The 23,171-nt window shown below is 45.0% G+C and overlaps 1 protein-coding gene across 1 annotated transcript; it reads right to left on the bottom strand.

The window, feature by feature from the left end:
- Nucleotides 1-264: 264 nt before the first annotated feature.
- On the bottom strand, nt 265-21,974 carry FAXC (failed axon connections homolog, metaxin like GST domain containing). Its single transcript, XM_075708303.1, has 6 exons — nt 21,700-21,974; nt 20,979-21,114; nt 15,310-15,506; nt 8,344-8,561; nt 2,501-2,617; nt 265-548 (listed from the first exon to the last, which is right to left on the bottom strand). The coding sequence occupies exons 1-6, from the start codon at nt 21,972-21,974 to the stop codon at nt 265-267; spliced, it is 1,227 nt and encodes a 408-aa protein (XP_075564418.1).
- Between the last annotated feature and the right edge of the window lie 1,197 nt (nt 21,975-23,171).

The following is a 23,171-nucleotide window of genomic DNA, read 5'->3' as shown; positions in this document are numbered from 1 at the left end:
AAAATGTAGATTGAAAGGTCTTTTTGCCCTCTGGACCTCCAGTTTGCCCACATGTGTTTTAAGTAACTGTTTGCCTTGGCTCCACCTGAACAGTTACACAAAAATGAAATAAGGTTGAAATAGTCCAGGTAGCGTGTGACAGCTAAGTCAAGCACAATGGTCTCTTCCACAGTGGTATAAACCTCTTCCTGACCTGGAGGATAAAATAAATCTGACTGATCCCAAGAAACAGCTTGTCTGCAAAATGGGAGATGCTTGTACGCATCACTTGCATTGTTCATGATCTCTGTAGTCATCCATGTCCACATCCGAATCAAAGAGGGAGTGTCCAGTGTAATCTGTGTCAGGGGTTTGAGAAATACTGTTCCCTTCCTCATCAAATGTTTCTGTCCTTGAATAAAAACTGAAGTCCTGCAAAGGGGAGTAAGTCTTGCTTGCTTCGCTGCTTTCCTCAGATTCATACAGAGTGTTATCATCATCATGGTGCCATTCTGGCCAAAATTTCCTCCTTATTCTTTCACAATACATAGCAAGGTTAATCAGTTCACCTGAAACACAGCACAACAGACTCCAGTAAATACATCCAGTCAATAATGCTCTAACTCACCTGCTGATGCAGAAACTCATTAGCACTGTTTGGAAACAAATTGTGCAGATTCTTTCCAAAGAGCTTTCAAAATTCCAAGATCCCATTAATCCTCTTAGTAGCTCTGTTTGTAACTTTCATGTAACTTAAAACACATATTAATAACCAACATACAACAAGAAGGATTACACTGGAATGAACATAAATGCATGTAGCAAAATAACTATCCCAAATTCAACCTCTACAGAAATAAATCAAGACAAGATACTAATACTCTAAGTTTTTCATAGTAAAATTCTTGCTTATTTTGCAGAAACCTGCTTTCTGAAGACAGAATTTGATCCTATATACACACAATACACTCGTTTATTAAAATACAGTTAATTTCGGTTTTCTGCCACCAGATGGCAGTGTTGTCTGCAAGATAAATTCACATTTTGAAGTTTCTTTATGGTCACTGGCTCACCCCTAATGTCCTAGGTTTAGTACCTTATGCCTTATGTTTATACATACATGTATGCTTAGAGTGTGCTTAGAGAAGAAATTACAAAAAACTTCAAAGAACAAAGAAATAATAGCATATTAAAGGGAATGTATATGTGAAACCTGCACTCACAATAGCATGCGTTGGTGGATGGATACAGAGAATCATCCATACTGCTTGGGTATTTGCATCTACTTATTTTTGTTAGAGACAGATTAGTTCAAACATACTATTCCTTCTTGAAAGCCATGGACCATTCAGAATTTTATCCATGATTCCCAAGACATCAAGGGGAAGAACTGTATAGGCAATACTTATGTCCTTATCTCAAGTATTTTTCTTCCTCAAAGTTTTAACAATCAGCAAGTCTATGCCCCCTAACTGTTGCTTTAGTAGCTCTCTCTTGCACAGAGTAGATCTACAGGTACGATTCATTCCTTTTACACCTATTCCACACCCTCTTCCTCCTTAGCTCTTCCCATTTTCAGAATAAAACCAGAGTATGAAAAAGGGATGCAAAGGTACTTTCAGATGCCTATACCACCCAACAAAAAACAAAACAAAACAAAACAAAAAAAAAAAAGAAGTGTGGAGGGGAGGGGTACGTTGGTTTCCAATTGTCATGGTTTAACCCCAGCCAGCAACTGAGCACCACGCAGGCACTCACTCCCCCTGCCCCACTGGGATGGGGGAGAGAATTGGAGGAGTAAGTTCTTATCTCCTGGGTTGAGATAAGAACAGTTTAATATTTGAAATAAAGTATAATAGTAATAATAATTATAACAATATAATAATTATAGTAATAATAATATGCAAAGCAAGTGATGCACAATGCAACTGCTCACCACCCGCCGACCGATACCCAGACAGTTCCCGAGCAGCAATTGCTGCCCCCTGGCCAACTCCACGCAGCTTATATACTGAGCATGACATCATACGGTATGGAATACCTCTTTGTCCAGTTTGGATCAACTATCCTGGCTGTGCCCCCTCCCAGTTTCTTGTGCACCTGGCAGAGCATGGGAAGCTGAAAAGTCCTTGACTAGTGTAAGCAGTACTTAGCAACAACTAAAACATCAGTGTGTTATCAACATTATTCTCATACTAAATCCAAAACACAGCACTATGCCTTCTGTCTTCTCATATTTTACCCAGCATTCATTCCTTAGAGGCATTCAGTCTTTGCTATGTTAAACAGGGAAAAGATCAAGTACAGGAATAGAAACAATTATAGAAACATCAAGTAGAAAACAAGAATTTTAAGAGAAAACAACATTACAGGATACAAATGCTGTATCAAAGGCAAGAACAGCCTGCGATGCAGCTGAAGTGCTGCTGCAGTCTTCAAATGTCCTTACAAGGTGCTCCAAGTTTAAACACGGCAAATGCCACCAAGAGTTCTTCATCAGCGATCACTTAAGCTTTCTTACCTTTGATTAGTCTCTCTGGTCGAGTCCCTGGTAGTGTCCACATTGCCTGTGCCAGATGCCCAAAGACAGTGGCATCAACAGTGGAAACGTTTGGTCCCATAATGTACTTCTTGTCACCTGTAAATACAACAGCAAAGATTTCTCAATTGAATGTCACTTCTCCCCAGTTAAAAAAAAAAAAAGAAAAAAATTCCCTGGTTACAACTTTAGCGTATTTTTTTTTACTGAAATCATTTAGCTGAAAAGGTTCACTGGTTCAAAGACAGGGATTCAATGTTGAATATGGTTCAAAAGCTGTTGCTAGGGTTCAGCAGGTGAAAGCCATTACTGCAGCTTCCCCTGTGCTCACCACTTCTATAACTAGGCCAATTAGAGAGCCACCACTGGCCAAGTAATCTCCACTCGTCACAGCTGGCAGCGCATACGCACTGCACTAGCTGTGCTGCATTTAAAATCTTCTCTGCAGCCAGCAGGTGCCCAAAAGCACGATTTTCTCCCAAAATCCCAAATCATTCAACCCTCCTCCCAAAATCATTCAACCATGGTTCGAAATCATGAATGCACCTGCTGAAAGAGGCTGGTCACCCTGTATCTCTTGTGCGTGCTGATCCAGTTTCAGGTTACTCATCTGATTGCATGAAAAAATAAAGTCGTACCCAGAGCTTTCCTCTCCCAACCATCTGTTCAGGCTGCAACCGATGCACCAGTCAGACTGGCAGCGACTGCTCAGAAATGAGCTGCATCTCCAGGAGGACACAGCCACACGCAGGACTGAACAGTTCTTCTCGCACACCACCAGTGCAGTGCCCCCACCCCCAAAACACTGGTTTCTACCTGGCAGGGACCAAACAGAGGCATGTCAGGCACAGAGGCAGGCAAGTGAAAGAGCAGCTGCTTGGGACTGGCTTGGGCCAGAGGAGGGACATGTCTGCTCCACACCGCTATTCTGCTTACCTCTCTGGGCACCCCAATGCCATGATGGTCCTACATGGCCACCACAGCACAAACAGATGGATAACTACCTAAGATAGGGAAGAAAATCACGTTTCAAAGCCACTGTTTGCAAAGAAACATCCAGTATGAACTTGTGCCTGTGATGAGGAAACAAGACCTGGAGCAAAGACCACACACAGGGCACGCAGGTGAAACGTGTGGTACTGCAGAGGTCAGGTTAGATGGTTGCACTGTCCCTGCCTTGGCCCAAAGTGCTATAAACTCTGTGAAATGTGGTACATAATTGAAATCTCCAAATCCAGTTATCCCATCTCCCCAGGACATTCTTCCCCTGCCCAATATAAGTTGCCACTAATTCAGCAGGTTATTAAATGTTAGAGTTATTGAGTGAGTTTAGAAAAAACTGCCCAGCAGTAAAATGCATCAAATTCCAGACTACTGTACAACAAATGCTGTCATCCCCCTGTACTATAGCGTAGCAAAGCAGCGCTCAGGAATAACCAGTAACAATAACCTCCTCTAGCCTGTCAGATGCAATTTTAACACGGAGTTAACTCTCCCCAGCTCTTTCACAGCTGCATCAATCTATTGTTTGAAAACTACTAAGCACTGTGTCTTTTCAGTATTTATGTGACACCTAGCATTCATCAATCTTACACACAGCTCAGAAATTATTCCCCAAACCACAGTTACATGCCAACACTAGGAATTGAGCACCATACAACTCTGCCTGAGACTCAAACCATAACGCTGTTGTGCTGGGAAGTAATACTGCCATTTCCATCTTGCTACAACTAAGGCAGGCACTGAGCAAGGGCTGAACCATCCCACTCTTTTGCAAAGAGAGTGGCTCCCCAGGCACAACACCTGCACCTTCAGGTGGGTGGAAACAAAGGGGAAGAGGAGGAAATAGAGCTATGGTTCCATAAAACTGTAAATCTGGTTTTAGGTCATCCCCGCACCATATAACACAGCCTCCATGCACACTTCCTTCTACCAGTTCCAATCCATTCCCAAAACTTCCAGTGCAACAATTTTCCAGAAGACTTTCTGACAGACCAGATACCATCTCTCAGTGTCTAGTTTTATGCCAGACCACACAGCGCCTGTCATATTGAGACTGTTGTAGTGCTAAGCATCTCAAACACCTCGCTGCATCCCCTGGCAAATCCAACAGAAATGCAATCACCTGGTCACACTGGACTTGGATCAAATTTGTACTGCCTGGGGATTTGAGAGCGCACAGCTCCCCTGTTTACAAATGCACACACCAGAGGATTAAAAAGTAGCTACTTCAGCACTGGGCCAAGAAACCCCAGCAAGACACAGATCTATGAAACACAGGGCTGGCAGGAGACCTGCACCCTTCCACAGCAGCACATATAGCCCACGCTGGCTGCTGCAGGGCATGTCAACTAGCATTAGAGGCTCACATTCAGGTTAGTCCCACCTCTGTGTTTCAGCTCTGAGCACCCCTGCCCTCCACAAAACATCAAATGCTTTTCAAAAGCCAGTTCAGGCAGCTGCTGCCCTGCAACTCCCTGCTCAAAATCCCCATCTACCCAAAAGCCTGAGGCAGGCAGACAGCCGACACGGCACCAACAGATTTATGGGCACTGCTCACTCACTTGCATCTTTTAAATAATTACCAAAATGCATATTTTTATCTATTGCTAGTTCATATGCCCAGTTCCCCCCACTTCCTTACACTACTACCAGGCAGTAGGTAACTACAACACAAGGAAATTACATTTGTGGTTAAAAGACTGCAGGACAGAGAGCAAGATGACATCAACGGGATAGGCTGATCCATCAGAGGAGGATTAGTTCCAGTTTCCGTGTTCATAAAAGATCTGAAGGAGTCTGTTAGGGAAATGGGTACATGGGAGAAGGAAAAATGATTCTCAGAAATGATAAAGAAAGAAAAAAAGCACCCAAGATATGACTGGGAACATCAAAATGAATGTCACAAGACCTGGCAGCTGCCAAGTTATCATTCTCTGCAAGTAGCTCTTGGAATTTAAGAGTTATTCTTGTTCCCACATGAATGGTCTCTGATAAAAGATGGGGAGCATTAAATTAATCTGATATGCCTGATGACTGACAATTACAGTTTGGTATGTGCAGCTATTCTGCATGATAGGCATCCTTTTTAAGCTCTTAAGATTGCCCTCTAATTAACAGCCAAAATCCCAACTGCTTCCTCTTCTGTGAAAATACATTGGCACATACACACGGAGGCGAATCTCACAAAGATATTTGTGCAGGCAATAGGCTGACTGACCACCTTCACCCCTGTGAAACAGGAGTGTCTCCAAGTCAGGCTGGAAGTCCTCATCCCACCTCCTATCTCCATCCCAGGATACTACCTGGAGGCCACAGTTACTAGACCCAACCATAAACAGCTGGCTGGAGAAAACCTGAGCATGCTGGTGTTAACGAAAAATCAAGGTAATTGTAGAAAAGTAGACAGATGCACCAACAATCAAAAGGGCAAATGTAATGATTCACGAAACGTCACTGACTAATATGACATCCGTTTCAGAGGGGAAGATGAAAAAAATGCACAGTATTCAGCTGGTAATGTAGTAAAAATAACAGGAATACAGCAGATGCCCATCAAGGCTTTTTGAAGTACACAAGGCACAACATTCTCATCAATAATCTGGAAGTAAAAATAAAATGCCTGCTGATAACATATGTATCATACAATTTAAAAAAAAAAAAAAAAACATACAGTGAAGAAAATACCTTATCCTTGAGGATTTCCAGTGATTTCTCCCACCAAAAACAAAAGGAAGAGACTGTTTGATTATAGCATTTACCTTCACATGGAGATGACCCAGGCCACCCAGGGAGGGAGGAAGAACTAGGAGGAGCATTTGCCTGCAGGCCAGAATCGGACAAACTCCAATTTGAAACAGGTCAGATTCTGAACAGATTTTGATGGTGATTAACATCTGCCACCAAGTACTAATGAAAAGTGGTAGCACCTCCACCTGCTGAAATCTCATAATTAAAACTGGATGCCTTTCAGAAAGACACACTTCAGCCAGAAAAAAAGACAGAGGCCTCAAGACAGCAACCGAGCAGTCTGATTCACAGATATCTGTCTAGATGATTTATACAAATCTGAGTGTCAGTATAGACTCCAGAGACAGAAGGATGCAGCCTTCAAATAAGCAAACCAAGAGACTTTTACAGGTACTCAGGAACATGTTTCAGTTTTCTCTTGAAGGCTACGTCTACTCTTGGCAGACAGGGATGACTTCAGCATAGACACACCCACTGCTGCTCTGTTCAGCCTGCCACCATCGTCTAGCCAGAACCAGGAGGCTCTGCTGAGCTCCCAAGTCATAGGTTGAACTTACTCCAGCTCCCATCAAAACCCTATTCCTCTCTGCAACATACATGGAGCCAGACAGTGCCAACCACAAAGCTACGGCAACAGCAGTCCCACAGTTGAGGGCACCCTGAGCTGGCCACATTTCTGCAGCGGATGTGCCCGGACCTCTTCTAAAATGAGCTGCTCCCTCCCTCAGAAAGAAAAGGGACCTCTTAAGCTCCAAATCCAGGTTTTCTTTGAAGAGGCACTAAAATAGGTAACTTTTTTTGTTAACAAACAAAATGCAGCACGAGAAAGCATTGACAGGAGAGGAACTGTCAACAAATCTCCCCCTTGCCCACTGTGCCCATGCATCACACATCTTTTTTCCACCTTGCTCCCAATCCAGCAACTCAGCAGGTCTGTTTCACAAAAGAAAGTTACAGAAAACTCTACACAGCCCCATCTAGGTCCTCTACAAATATCTTCCTTTCCAAAACACCTTGGAAGTCCAGAAGCATCTCTCTTCCTTCCCTTTCTCAGCAAGCACTCAGTTTCTGCCTTTTGCTGGGCTCTCCTCACCTTGCTCCCTCCATCCACTCCACACTTACCTATTTAGAGCACGTGCAATACGTCCTGCCTCCAGAGCGCAGGGCAGGGAGGCATCCCTCCTGCCCTCCACTCAGCCACCTCTTTAAAGGAGTAACAGGGAACAAAGCAGCCACACAAGTACCATCTCTCTTGGTTCCTTGTGCAAGAGAGACATAAGCTCAAGGGAAGTGACAGTCCACCCCAAACCAATTCCTCAAAACGCAAGTTTTACACAGAAGCACAATACAGTTAGCTCTAAGCAGACTCCAAGGCAAGAAGCACGGTGTAGACAGCTCCCGTGCAGATTTCAGCCTGAGCTATGCAACAGAAATGAGCCTCATGTGGCGAGCTAAGTGAGGTCAACCTTAAGACTAACCCTACAACATCCACCCATGACAACCAAGAAGCCTAAACCCACCTATTTTGACAAGACAGATCCATCTCCTACTAGCAGCTTTGAATACAGCTGCTAACACCAACCAAATACAATGAAGTCCAGCTCATCAAAGTAACATCTGCAAAGGGTTTTCAAATGGCAGCCTCATAACGATCTATCAAACAGCCATGAGTCCCATGAAGAAAAAATGAGACACACGCCCCGCCAAAATATAAAGAAGAGGTTTCACTTACAAAATTAAACACTGCGTTTTCCTAAATTCACATAGCAAAATGCTCTTCCAAAAACACAGGCCACGTTCTGCTCCTCTAGATACACGTACCCAGTGCTCAGAGGAGAAAGCTGCTTACCCATCTAGAGACACAATTTGGTAGCAAACAGTGGGGAAAGAAACACTGACCCTGCCAGAGTAAGGATGACACTGAATGACACAGCAGCAGTGCAGACTCTACCTACTGGCAAAATGAGATTATTTGAGTACGTGATCAAGCTGCCAGGAAGTACTCACAGTCAATTTCATCCTGTGGACAGTGGGCTGTGAACAAACATAACGCGCATTAACTCGCTGTACGTTACCCAGGAGGCCTGCTAGCGTCCGCATGTCCTTCTCCATCAGCGTGTACATCTCCTCCTCCGAGAAGCGGCCAATGCCATGGCCATACATTTCACGCTTCACAATCCCTTTGGTCAGATGGCACAGGATCCACTTCAGCAAGTCACTGAAGGGGCCAAAAAGTGAAACCATCTTTTGCGTCTCGTGAAGATTTTCCACCCATTGGCAATAAGCTAAAGTCCTAGAAGGATGCAAAAATAAGTTATAGCGGTGCAATACCCAGACAGCCTGTCACCACCCTGCAAAGGCTCGCACAAAGGCTAGGCAGCGAGCTTTCTTAATGCTGAATGTTCACTGCCCTGATGGAGAGGTAGTTTCCAGTAAAGAACAGACGCTGATGCAATTCAGAGAGTGACAGCAGACAACTGACTTTGCAATACTTACACAAACTGCCCAGTGCTTGTTCTTTCAGTAAATCATGACTCACTCCAAGAGAAAATGAGATTCACATTGAAAAATAAAAGCTGCAGAATTCTGCTAAACTTGCGTAACAAAATGCAGTGCCGAAAGTGCCAAATTGATTTATCAGCTAAAGATGATTGACTGCACAGACCTGGGGAAAACAAAACAGCCCACAAAGAAACCAATCTTTCCCACCAACCTGTTCTCCTTGCTTTCTATACTGCTGAAACTTAGTCAAGCAGTAACTTTGCCCCAACATAAATATCGTAGCAGTCATTTTTCAGAAGATCTCTGCTCTCCTCGGAAACTAATGACGACACAATCTTTTAAAAATAAATTTTTTTAAATGAAGGGGTGGTGCTTATTGGGTTAGTTTTCTTCTGTATTCTTTCCTCTCTTCAGAATGTTGATATTATGAGAGACATTTCTAAAGGACTCTGTTGTATTTTGGGCTGTGTTTCAGCTTTCTTGAATGGCAAATATATTATTTTGAAAGGTCTTTTTATAAAAATTTGTCTTACCAGCTGCAATTTTTGTTTCCTACATGAATTTTTGGAGGCAAACAAAATAATTATTTGTTGCTGTCGCTACTCAAGAAACTTATTAAAAAAGAAATACTAACTTTTTAATAGCTAGCATCTTCTGACATTAGGAAGAAACCAAAAAGACCGTATGACTTCTGTCACTGAGTTCAAGGGATGTTGGAAAAAAGGCTAAAGACACCTCAAAGCAGACATGACAAACATATGAAGCCAACAGGGTCTCAGAGACACTGAGAGTTGATACCCATATTCCATTATGTTTGCAGCTATTTCCAAACTGAAAAATGTAAAAGTGGATTTACGTATTTGAGATCGTATGAAAACAGGCTCACGGAGACACGATGAACTAGTGAAGCTAGATCGAAAAGCTGAAATATCAACACTTGCAAGTTCATGTACACAATTATATTAAGTATTAACTTAATAAGCAAATGTTTCCATTTCTAATATGATCAGAGCTCAATTTTATTAGTTTGGAATATGACTTCAATTTTATCATTGTACATATTTCTAACTGCACATAATTTACCTAGTGCTGATATGGATTGCCTAATTCAAGGGAAAAAAAAAAAAAAGCAAAGCAGTATCTCCTGGACAAGTCCTGTGATTTTTTTTTTTTAATGTACTTTTTATCAAACTCCTGTATGTAATGAACAGAAGTTAAATTCAGCAGTATCATCAGGAAACAACTACATTTACACCATGAAAATGTTCTAAGTTTCCACAGATTCTTTACTTGATTACTAATAACATGAGGTAAAAGGAGAGTATTTGGCATAACAGCTGAAAAAAAATCCACTTACAGCTCAAATTTAGTATGCTCCCAACAGAGCAAGTGAAAAGCATTTTAATTCTATTAAAAATTGTCCACTGCAGGACAACGCTTTCTGCTCAAAATTATTTCATTTCAGTCAGTAACAGCGAGGCATGTGCAGGTTTTGCTGCAAATGCATGAACAGTGAAGAACAAAAATGCACCTGCTATGTTTCTGATGGCTTTTATCCTCAACAGGCTTCTCCACAACCTTCTTGCACTGTATTAATATGACAAAAGCATCCCACTGACATTTCACACGCTCCAGTACCACTCTTTGAACAGGGGTGTTCTGCACAATCCTTGTTTTTCAAAATGGATGGATCAGCTCAAGTCATTGGGCTGGTTTCAGCGCAGCGGAGTTTGAAACAAAGCCAGATTTCATGAGAGGCACCAGTACAAAAGGGGGAACGTGAAGCCAGCAAGCACAGGAGTGAACAGCTACTGAAACTCCAGAAGTATTAATTTTGGCTAGAAGACGTGGTGCGAGACTGCCTTACTCCAGGAACAAAGGTAAAACAGGATTTAAGAAGGATGGAAAGAAGACTGGACTGAAAGCATAAGGGTGTTCCACAGAGCAAACCATTTCAGTAGTCATGTTTCACAGGCCTGGGAAAGGACAAGGTCCCTTATGCAGGTACAGCTCTGAATGGGAAGAAAAACTCTGGTCTTGATGCAAACACTGGGAAACCATTACAAATACTATCTATATCTGTAAGTTATTATTTATTACTTGAATAAGCTAAGAAAAGCCTGCTCTGTGAGAGCACTGCTGTGTGCCTCGCTGCAAAGATCGTCCTTCCCCAGCATGGACCTAACCAGCTTCAGCGGGCAACTCTGCAACACAACTTCGTTGCTTTAGGACAACAGGTGTGGCCACAAAGAGGGACAACAAAAAGCAGCAGCCAAAACAAAACAGAAAAAGAAGAGAGGAGACTCTGCCGCAGCATTTTTTAGAAGTCACCCCAGTTGCACAAGACTAACTCAGCCCTACGGACTTGCCATCACTATTGTTCACTCCAACCACACCAGCGAGTTGGCACTGCACCAAGAATGATCAATCACATCCAGGATGGCTTTAATTTCATGAGACAGGATGAACAAGGTTTCCCACAAAGCTAATTAGCCTATACATTAAAGCAAAAATACGTTTCCCTAGCGCTCGCTTGCTCTGGGGCAGAAGGTCTTTGGGTCTGAAAGAGGCAGAGATCAGATGAAGTGTTTAACGATCAGGACAGCAACGCAGGAAGAGCAGAACTGCACAGGATTTAGATAATCCTGCTTCGGCTAAACTGTCAAGCCCTTAGACATCTGCTTGTCATTTTGAATGAGTAAAGTTGTCACAGGTCCCAAATCTCAAATTTACATGGGCAATGAAGGCAGCTAAATAGACAACCACAGAGTTTACTCCTAAAATGTTATGGTTCTGAGCATGCAAAAGCAAAGAAAAAAGCAGGCTCAGATTCAGACAGTTAAAAGCACTTTTAAAACTAGTTTTACAAGCACTTTGTTAAAATCATTCTATTCAAAGGCTCGTTAATCTGTGCTTCTTATCAAAACATGCTCTTCTGCATTTAATCCCACCCATCATCCCTCTGCTCAGACTACATTACTAGAATATTATCAACATTACAAAAGGTTAGAAAATTCCAGAAATCAGGAAGTCTACATAACCTACTTCAGCACACCTATACATTTTAAACTACAGTTAGTATTTATAGGATGACATAATTATTTTAAATATTGGCCTGAACTGAGCATTTTGGGAAACATTAACATTCCCATTTCTGCCAGCACATCTGTGCAAATCTTAAGAGTATAAATAAAACAATAATGCATTAAAGAGCAATGCTGCAGGGGTGAAGCAAATCTTAAGTCTAAGTGTAACAGCAGCTTTGGCCTCAATACATAAATCAGGAGAGGAGATGGAGAAAGTGACTCATCAACAGCTGCTTGCCTGATTATCCCCAAACTGAACATCAAGGCAAGGGGGAGGTGTTCACAAGGATATGAACTGGGGGTTATTTTTCTTATCTGAACCCGTGCAGAGTGGAATTTCTTGATATATGAAAGGATTATAACAAATTCACTCCACAATCAGCTGTAGAAACCCCACCTGCTGTGCACTGCCCCAGAGCAACTGGCTTTTAAGCTCCCAGTGGCATTCCAGCCTCACCATTGTTAATAGCAGGAGAGACGTTGCTTTTATGATTGGCTTGATGTATTTAAGCATATTTATATTATAAACATATTTTATGTTTAATACATGGCAAGTCTGAATACTGACCAAAGTCAGATTCATTTGTATTCTCATACCATGCTTTTCCTGTACTTCAAGCACTCATCACATATGTGATGTTTACATGTAGGTCTTCTTGAAAGACAAAGCAAGAAATGAGTTAAGTATGTAAACACTTACAAATCACTAAGGTTGTGTTTGACAATACAGCTAAACCAATCTAATGGGTTAGTTTGGTTAAGCTGCATATTCAAGGATTTAGGTACTCACTAAGCACATTAGTGTCATGAACCTGAGATACCTCTCCTGAGATTAAAGTGCCAGAAAGCACCTCACAGCGACTGCTAGCCCTCCCGGCACCAGGAGCTGCCTGGCTTGAATGCCGGCAGTGCCACGGAGCCCAGCGTGCCAGTGCCAGAAGGACGTGAGAATCTGACATCCTCCAGCCCATCTTACACAGAGGTCCGATCCCACAAATGTGTTGCAGATACACCAAAAACTCAAGCATCCTGAAGGTGGGTGTGGGCACCCTGCCGGTTTCTGAGGGCCCACGGGTGGCTGCAGGCAGTGGAGGTGACCCAGGGCAAGCCTTCAGCAGATGACAGAGGTCCGCACCGGATCCAGGATGCTTGCTGTCTTTCTGCCTGATCCCTACCAGGCGTCGCAGCCTGGGACAGAGGCAAGGTGTCTAGAGGCTGAGGTTCACAATGGCCCTGCATTGCTCTCAACTCCAGCCAGAGCAGCAATTTCCACCTGTAAGGGCACTAATTGGTGAAGACGAGCAATTACCTCTGCAAAAGTAAAATGGTTCAGGAGGAGACGCTGAGCGCTCCATCCAGAGACAGCACACCACAGGATGTACTTTGCTGCTTTGTTCGATAAATGTACTACAGTATTACTTATTTATGATTAAGCTACTTTGCATGCTGCTGGCACTGAAACAGTATGAATCACATTTTATATCGCTGCTTTGGAGGCTTGATTTTATAAACCTTACTCTGCAGAAAGACAATCACTGTTACAAATTCCTCACTGTGGGACCTGAGGACACCATGAACAAACCCTAAGCTTCTGGTGGAACGTGGACAGGTTCACTTGGACTGATGTGAAGGGATCCCACAACCACAGATGCAATACTGTCAGGGAGAAAGGTGGTCCTACACAGCTAAAGCCTGATTTTATTTTAGTGTAACTACAGGATGGTCAAAGTTGTTATCCAGGAATTACAGCAGTACAGCTGTGATGCCTCACAGCTCAGGCTTTGCCTAGTACAGAGAACTGGCATGGTGTAACCTCACCAATGTAGCAAGCCTCTGGTACAGCCACACAGCAGGGACATACAATAAGACTGACAGTTGGATGTTTTACTACACTGCAGCAAAAACGCATGCCTTAGGGAAACCCAACGGTGTGACTAAACAGGAAAAGCAACACAGATACACAGCCAGGCACGCACATCTCTATTCTTACTTGGTCTAGCTTTGTCCACCAATTTCAATGCCACCTCCCTGGGTCAGCACCTGAATTTGCAATACCTATCTCCTATGCTCCCCTGCGTCACGCCCAGCAGTGCCAAGTCAGCTCAGAGGAAGCCTGGATGGACAGACAACAGCTTCACAGAGGAAAGCGCCATTTGTAATTGAGACGCAACAGCCGTGTGAGTTTGTCATCAATGTTACATTTAAAGCAGTTAAGTCTATGGACCGCAAAACAACCAACAGTAAGGCAATGAGATGGAGCATTAGAGGATTAAAAGGCCCCATCTTCCCTTGGCAGCTATAATAATTGAGGGGGGGAAAATAAACAAAAGTTACATTTGCAGGCTACTTGAGTCAGATTTTTGAGGCTATGGCACTGCAGATGGGTGTAACTGATGAAGGTCACACTTCTCGGAAGCCAGGGATTACATTTCTAAACCGTATCATTTAAATCTGCCTACTGAATGCTAAAATTGTTCCCAGGAAACACTAAAAATTCTTTGAAGAACTATGTGTACACATGTTGCCACTCATCTTCAATCACAAGGTGAAAGAAAAAGTAGGTAAATACATTCAATTGAAATCACACATTGTTTTGAAGAAAAAAAAAAAAGTGCAGCATGAATGCAAGACTTAGTACAGCAAGGACTTAAATGCATGCTAGAAAGCAAACTGTTGGGAAAAAGCCTTGTGCCTGCTGAGGCAGCCAATGCAGCATCCAAGATGCCATGTCCACCTGCTACTTCTACAAATCCAGACTGGAAAGGGCACTTAAAAAGGACTGAAATGTAAAGTGGGGGGGGGGGGAATCACAGGTATTATTTTCAAAGGTGTCAGTAAAAAGCATAAAGTACCAGCAAGGTTATATTTATGTTTTCCATTCATATACATACTTCGGCTTCTCAGGATACTGTGACTAATACTGTATCCTATCAACTGGTAGTGTTGTCAACAATACATATTAGCAGGAGTATCCTGTGTTACAGGAAAGGCAATAACCTATATTGTAATCACACATACAGATAATTAAAATCAGTAACTGTAAGAACACAATATTCTGGATTCACTATGAATGCTGGATTTGTTCCCCTGCACCCCCCAAACCACAAATGTATTCAGCCATCTTGATTTTTTGCTGTTAACAAGGCAGTTTCTATACGGAGGTCACATGAAACAGGACAGAGGAACAGCCCACTGCTGCTCCCTTCTGCAAAGCTGCAGGCAAAGGGCCTGACTCCTTACCTTGCTCAGACAGCATGACAATTTAGGGGATTACCCCCGGCTCATACTAGCATACACAGAAAGCAGGAGCAGTTTTCTAGGGTGAAGACAGCTGTGAAATTAATAATTGGGTACCCAAGCTTTCTGCAGGAGAAAATAAGCATTCACGTCCAGGCACAAGCACAGGCAGATCTGACAGCACAAGAACGCAGCCAGCTTTGCGTGCAAGCTTACCAGTAGAAGTGCTCCTCCACCATTTTTGTCACGGCTCTGGAAACAGCTCTTTCATGCGGGCCAAGGTGTTTATTTAAATTCACTCCAAGTTTCTCTTCCAAAAAGTCAATAATGAACTCAGTGCCAGATACCTTCTTGTGATTGTATTCAATCCAAGGCATTTTCCCTTGAGGGGAAAGTTTTCCATCAAAATAGTTCTAAGAAAAAAAAGCAAGTAAACAAACAAACATACATACATACAAAAGAGGCCCTTCAGGTTCTGTTCCAATGAGAATAAAGCTTTTAAGATATTTTTTCTGGGTTTTTAAAGGCAACATTATCCAACAAACTTTTTTCTTTTTTTTAAATTAATACTCTAGACTAGTGGTAGCTGTTCAATCAGAGCAACAGCTTTACCCTATATGACAATTCAGATAAAATTATTTCCAGGTCCTGCAAGGTGTTATACACTTTTGTGTTGGATACCATGTGATGTAATATTATTTAAGTACCCAGGTTATTTAAGGGATTGGAGATGCTCAGATGTCCCAGAAGACTGGGTTCGTCATTCTAACGAAGTTTTTAATCACAGGACTGACACCTAAATTTGGCTCTTGTGCAGAGCAGCACCTTTCACATTAAAAGTACTTTATAAAGATTAATTCACTACCTATCTCAGATAGCTGCATTACTTCCAAGGATAAACCACACACAATCACAAGCATATAATGAAAGGCATATTATTCTTTCACTGGGCAGCAGGAAAATCTACCTTTACATATGCTTCTGCAAGTTCGTAACTTAGAAGCCTCATACATTTACAGACACACTTGTTACAACTGGGTCTCCAACAGCCCAGCACCAGTGCAGCACCAGTGCATTGCTGAATACTGGTATATCTGCTCAGCACAGCACTCACACAGAAGTAGCAATGTATGTTCCCCATTTTACAGTTAGAGAAGGTGAAACACAGAGATTAGAAAATTTATGTCTCATCTGACAAACACGAGAGGAATTGCTGGCTTTCAAAACATGATCAGACATTTGACTTAAATTCTCTTTTACTTCTGAAGGCAGAGCTTTCTTCCTTTCTTGTGATTCCCGTCCTCACATCCTCTTATTTAATGAATGAAAACTCTAGCTCAGAAAGCCGAACCATAAAGGCTCTGCACTCAGTCTCTCTGGCAGTCACCCTAAGCATTTTGGAACCTAGCTCCTAATTGCTGGAGATTTAGGGTTAGCAGTTCTGGACTGACCTGTTTGGGTTTCAAGTATTTACCCTTCTTGAATCCACTAAAGATGGATTAAGGTCCTCTCGCAGCAAGGAGCGTATAGCACAACGCGCCTCCAGCTCAGTCTGAGAGCACAGCACCCTGGCTGCTGCTCAAAACGCGGATGTGCAATGCACTACGAATGCACGGCCGGTCCCAGAGGCTCTTCCCTTGTGGATGAAAACAGACAAAACGGGTAATGCTGCTGGGAAAACAATGCCTTCTGGCTGCAGCCTTTTCTGGGATTTCTGCCCAAACAAATAGCATGGTAGGGACACCGGGTTATATAATGGCTCATCTACTGCATCCCTGCGTGGGTGAATAAAGCAACTGAATCCACCCCACCTGCACATGTGGGTGACGTAGGGGTTATTAGTCTGGTCCATGGGGGAAAGGCTGAAACTGCTGAGCACCTGAAACCAAAAGGAAAGCACTGCCCCATCTTTCCACCTTCCAGACCTTTCCTTCACCAAAAAGGCTCTTTCAGCATTCAGACTGACTGATAGGTTTCCGTAATTTTTCATTATGAGTTTATTACAGAATCATAAGCTTTTTCTGGAACTACATAGTGTGTCTATATGGCACTGAGCATTGCTGGCTTAATCTTTGTTAAGCCCTTTCAGTAAGAGATTTCCCTTCTTGTACGCAAACACTGATGTTTTGCAGAAGCTACTAGACTTGAAGATGTGTTTATCGTGTATTGCAATTACTGTAGTCCATATCATTTGCAACACAGCAAAGAAAAGCAAGTTCTTATTTTTCAACCGCACATTTCTTCAAGTGCATATATGTAATATATAAAAATTCATTGCGTAAAAATTTGTTAGTACTGCATTAATATTATGCTGTCAAACATGAATGAGAGCTAAAGTTCTTGCAGGAAAGTTGGTTTACCTAAGCTTAAAAAAGCCTTCTCAGGATTTTCATGTTTCATTACACACAGTTTATCAAAAAAAAGAGGAAACATCTTTCAATGACCTGAGAAAACCTTAGTCTCTTAACAAATCTGTTATACTGCTCTTGTATCCACTGTTCTCAAATGGGTATTTTTAGGCTTGAAACCTCGGTATCCTTATGGCTGCTACTAATTGCCATCAAATATTTATCAGTTTTCCACTTAAAAATTGTTCCAGCTGCAAAGCAGAGCAAAGCTATGGTATTATTATTTAAAAAAAACAAAAACAACCAAACAAAATATCCCCTCATACCTTATAGCACATTTAACTGAAATGCAGCCTGCAAAGCAACAATAACAAGAGCTCCCCAGAACCTCATTTATAGAGGAATTTATAAACAGAGTGGCATAGGGCACTTCTGGGATAATTTTATAGCACTATCCAGAAGAAATTAGGTTCCACATTTTCAATTACTGCTGCTTATGCTTTTACTTTCACTCATGTCTCTTCCCAAGGAGGCTACCATCTTCACAGACCTAGCATGAAAACAGTATGTTTCTGCTGTGCTAATTACTTATCAGATTACATAAATGCTCAGCTCTTCATATTCCTGAGGGAATCAAGGAACACCCAAAAGATCTCCACAAGCACCCAGAATGGCTTCTTTCAAAGCAAGCTTCATCAAGAAAAGCATCAACCATTTTGAAAAAACCAGCTAGGTATTATGACAGCTCAGCTGGGGTTGAGCTGCCCAAATTATTTTTGATGGAGAACTTGTACCTAGAAAGGCAGCTTCACAAAAACCTAAGCACAAAAGCGCATCTGTTGGGAGAAATTCAGATGAGAGTAAGGTACGAATGCGTCACCCAATTCCGCTTCTCACATGCCATTGAAGCACACTGTGTAACACACAGCACGTTATTCAATCGTCTGATGCACTATAGTAAAGCATAAACACAAGGAATCGAAAGAGTAAAAGCAGCCTGACCACCCCTCTGCCTTTTCTTCACCCTGTTTCACAACCCTCCCTTCGAAGCAGACCCTTCCCAGGAAGGTGATGACCACGGGAAGTCTCCAGAGGCAAGCCCCAGCACCAGCCACCACCCAGAGTGCCATCGCTTCTCCATCACGGCCCCCGCCAGCGCACCGGGAAGGGAGGTGTTTCCTCCTACGTCCAGCCATTACCCCCCTACACACCCACCCCGCTGCCTGCTGGGGGGGACCGTCGGATGTCTCTGTCACCTACAGCATCCTACAGCTAACACAGCCAGAAGGGAACAAAGTGAAAGTCTCCAGGTAGTCCAAGTATAAGAAACTTCGTAACTCCAGCTGAGAACGATGCTGCGTCCTGGCCCTCCTCCCGCTACCTCCTGCTCCCCTAACACTCAATCCCAGGGCAGCATCTGTACCTCCCTCCATCCATCAGAGCCAAATGTAGCACCATACTCTTAACACAAGGACAGAAACAGAATCTGCCTCTTCCAGAAGAAAAGCTGTGTCCTAGGCTCGTAAGCTTAGCTCCATCAAACTTACCTCTAAAACCCTACATAGCACTGGTAACTCCACAGACACCTTTAAGCCGTGCAAGCCGGCATGGCTAAAAGCAGCAACCCAGCACCCACGAGACCCATTTCTACTCCTGCAGCGTGGCACATGGAGCATGTGGGCAACTGAGCTGGGCTAAAACCAAATAAACTAAACCTTCATGGCTCCAGCTAGGCCAGCTCTGGCCCAGCCTGATCTGCCACAGTGCAGGAAGGGACAAGAGGGAGCTGCTGAAGGTAGGACTGTTGCTTTTGGTGGTCCCGCTGACCTATGCCAGCTTAGTGTGCTCACAGCTAACGAGCAGGGATAGAGATGCAACACCAAAAAGCAATGGTGACCTTCAGTACAGAAAATAAAGAGGGGAGAATAACCCTCTGGAAATCCCTCTCTCTCCAAAAAGCTGGGTGACTCGTTTCTACCCAGCATTAGCTGTCTAAACAACTCCACCCTGAATCACACAAATGTGCAGCGTTATCTTTTAGAAGTGACCATATCCTGTCACAACCATCTTTTATACTGCAGCTTTCTTGAACTACTCTCTACCAGAGCAACTTGGATTATTGCAAACCTCTGAAATGCATCAACTGCCATTACAAAGAAAACAGATCTCACCAAAATACTTGTTTTCCCTTCAAACATGCAATTTCTACCCAAACTACCCTGGGTGGAGAAGCAATGTGCACTAAGTGCTCCTGCTCCAATGATATGTTCAAACTTCAGTATCTTGCAGGTTCTGTAAACCTAAATGAGGAAAATACATCCCATGAGATGGAAATCTCCCTCTTTAATGCTCTGAAGTATCTGATTCAAGTACCATTAAATCTCAAGATAATGAACATTAAACTCGGGCTTTTAAAGACTTACGCAAAATGTACTAATTAGGTTTTCTTTCACTTCCGATGTAAAGGAGTTTAATCACATATGAAGCTGAATGAATATCAACCACAAATGTGTAAAAAAAACCAAGAAGTTGTAACATGGCGGTTTTTCCTCTGTACAACACTGGACATAAACGAAACATTCTTCCTAACACTTTGGCATGCAGCAGTAAAAAGCGACTTGAACCCATGTGGGGCGAGCGTGCAACTTACCCACAGCTCAGCCTCTTTGAGGCAAAGATGCCAAATTTACAGCACTTGGGGGGGGGAAAGATCTACCTAAGATCCTCACTATATTTATCACCCACTGTTGTGTCATCTTAAATGCACTCAATGCTTTACACAAACAGAAACCTGTCCCATGTTTCAAAGAGCTTGCACAATGTACAGCCTGCAACACCACAAGAAGACACGTGCCAGACTCGCGGCATCACAACTAAACCTTGACGCTAACAGGTGGGACTGCTCGATTCAAATTTCTGCTCTCCCAGGTTTCATTCACCGCAGGAGCTCGGGCTTCGCTGCCTGCAGGAAGATGGCACAGAATGCACCCAGCCACAATTAAGAAGCAGTATTCATGACCTGTAAAAGCAATCCTGTCTCCCTTCACTGGAGGAAAAGCAGCAGCGATGGGAGGTGAAGCAAAAGGCAAGCACTTCTTCCCAGGAGAGCTCCAGAGAGAAACCCTCCAGGAAAACAAAAAGCTGCAGCAGCCTAATCTTAATCTCTTTAGCATGGTGAAATTCCAAGACAAAATAATGTTACGCTTTAGTTTTGGGGTGTTATTTAGCATTATATAAACTCCAGACTATGCTCCCACTTCAGCATTTCCAGCCAAGTTAGCTTCTAACGTTCATTTAGCTTTGCCAGTTAAATCTAGAGCTATTCCGGACCAACATTATTGAAGTTGTGTCTTTAAAGGTTATACACCAAATTTAACTGGAGATATAAAAGTGTCAGTCTACCCACCTAGTTGTAGGTGTACGTTTACATCCCCCTGGGTGAGACAGATTGGGGGGAGGATGGGAGAGGGGAACGCCTGTTTGGCATTTCATGAAATTACAGCGAGCTGCAACGCAAAGGAAAACTGCACAATGTACCTGGTAGGGTAAATCAGCCATCCTCAAGTAAGTTTCCATTTTCAGACAGAAGGGAGATAAACTTGGAACACCATTGGTAGGCCTTGAAAACTGATGCAGTATGATGGCATCCTTCGAATCAAGCTCTTGCTCTTTCCTATCAAAAACGAAATAGAATTTAAAAAAAAAAAAAAACCAAAAACCACCAACCAAACCCCAAACAGGCGTATGATACGTTATGGTACGTTAAATACAAAAAGGAGAAATCCTGGCCGAGGCAACACGCACATCCTCCCTTAATGGACTACCGCAGGGTTTTGATCCATGGGATCCAGAGGCAGGGAGAAGCGCTCAGGCTCGGCCCGCCCTGCGCCAGAGGCGGCCGAGGGCAGGCAGAGCCCCGCGCCGCGCCGCGCCGGCCGCCCTGGGCCACCTGTGGAGGCGAGCGCAGGCCACCTCTTCAGAAAAAAAAAAGGGGGGGGGGGGGGGGGGTAAGCGGCAAAACCACGGTGAAGCCAACCCACAGGGCCTCGACGCCCTCTCCCCTCAGGTAAGCGCCGCCTCAGCCCCGCGCTGAGCGCGCCCTTCGCCTCCACCGCGGCTCCTCCGCGGGCAGCGCCCGGCCCCGCCGCCCCCCGCCGCTCCCCTTCTCGCCGCCGCCGCCCCCCGCCGCTCCCCTTCTCGCCGCCGGCCCCCGCCGCTCCCCTTCTCGCCGCCGCCGCCGGGCGCCCCGCAGCCTCACCGTATGGCCAGCAGCTCGTGGAGCAGGTAGGCGGCGGCGGCCAGCAAGGCGCCGCCCGTCAGGTACAGCGTCTTCTTCCACCAGGAGTCGGAGCCCAGCGCCGCCATGGTGCCGCCCGCGCCCCCGCCCGCCAGCGGGAAGGCGACGATCTCGCCCCCATAGAGGGCGGGCGGCGGCTCCTCGGGCCCCCCGCACCAGCCCAGCGACAGGCTGCGGTTGCGGCTCAGGTCCGCCACGCAGGAGCGGGGCGCCGCCAGGCCCACCCCCCACAGCATGCTGCGCCCGGGCCCCGCATCCCCCGCCGCACCGCCGAGCCCCCCACCTGCCCTGCGCCGGCCCGGCCCGGCCCGGCCCTGCCCTGCCCTGCCCAGCCGCGGCGGCGGGGAGGGCCGCGCCGCGCCGGGCGGCTCCGGCGGCTCCCTCAGCCCTCGCTGCGCGGCTGCGCAAGGCGGCGGGGAGGGGAAGAGAGGGGATGGCGGGGGCCGGGCCTGCCCTTGCGGAGGCGCCCCGCGGCCCCCCGCCGGGCCCGGGCCGGGAGGGAGGGGTGGGCGGAGGGACGAACACCCCCCCCCCCCCCCCCCCCCCCCCGCGGGGCTCGGCAGCCGTTCTCCAAAATCCAGGGCGAAGAGCTGCGCTGCCGCCCGCGCTTCGCGCCTGGCGTTTTGCGTGTAAGGCGGTCCTGTTAGAGCATCCGTGGCCTGCTGCGCTGTTCCTTCACGGGGGAGCAGAGGCCTCGCGTTTTTATCCCGTATGTGGGACAAAAGACGCCACGCCATCACGCCCCGGGGCCTGACCGCAGCCGATCTTACCACACGCGTCTCTAAACCCCCGACGTCCGGCGGCAATGGGCTTTCTCTTATTCTGATGCTCGATGAGGTGACTGAGGAGAACACCTTTGCAAGCAGAAGGGTACAGAGGAAGGGCAGCAAAGTGACCCCGAAGCAAATCCCTTGAGACTTACCTGGCACTGAGGGTCCTGGTGCTCCCTCACCTGCAGCCTCCGTCCTCCGGCGGGAGCCTTGGGTGCCCCGTGACGGTATGAGCAGGACTTCACGTTACATTCTGCCAAATATCCACAGCTCTGGACATCACACTGACCCTAAAATGCTAACAGTGCCCTTTGTTTTCTGATTAATACCACTGCCCAGATATTTAGGCCCTCATTGAATGCTGTGATGTGTACACAGCTGCTCCAAAAAGCTCCCACAAGTTAGATATTTTATTACACCATCAGGGGCAATAGAAGTGACCTGATTCTTCACACAAATGGAGCAACTTTCAGTGTCCAGTGGCGGATAGACGGGGTCTATGACCAGGGCTTTGTAGACACTTTACCTCAGGGTATGGGACAGATTAGACAAAGGAGGAAGATGAGGAAGAGGAGAGCCCTGAGCGAAGCCGTGGAGTTCGGATCCGTGTGCCAGCTTCTCCAAGTGCCAGCGGTGGCCAGTTGCACTGGTGTGCAACATCAG

The sequence above is a fragment of the Pelecanus crispus genome, chromosome 3 (assembly GCF_030463565.1).
Source record: "Pelecanus crispus isolate bPelCri1 chromosome 3, bPelCri1.pri, whole genome shotgun sequence".
In the NCBI taxonomy this organism is placed as follows: domain Eukaryota; kingdom Metazoa; phylum Chordata; class Aves; order Pelecaniformes; family Pelecanidae; genus Pelecanus; species Pelecanus crispus.
This window is presented reverse-complemented; position numbering and strand designations above follow the sequence as displayed.

Excerpts from the sequence above, each read along its gene's own strand:
- FAXC (XM_075708303.1), bottom strand. The coding sequence starts at position 21,974 with ATGCTGTGGGGGGTGGGCCTGGCGGCGCCCCGCTCCTGCGTGGCGGAC. Across the intron at positions 21,115-21,699 it reads CACGAGCTGCTGGCCATACG|GAAAGAGCAAGAGCTTGATT; the intron begins GTGAGGCTGCGG and ends CGTTTTTGATAG. Across the intron at positions 15,507-20,978 it reads TGGCTGATTTACCCTACCAG|AACTATTTTGATGGAAAACT; the intron begins GTACATTGTGCA and ends TTTTTTTCTTAG.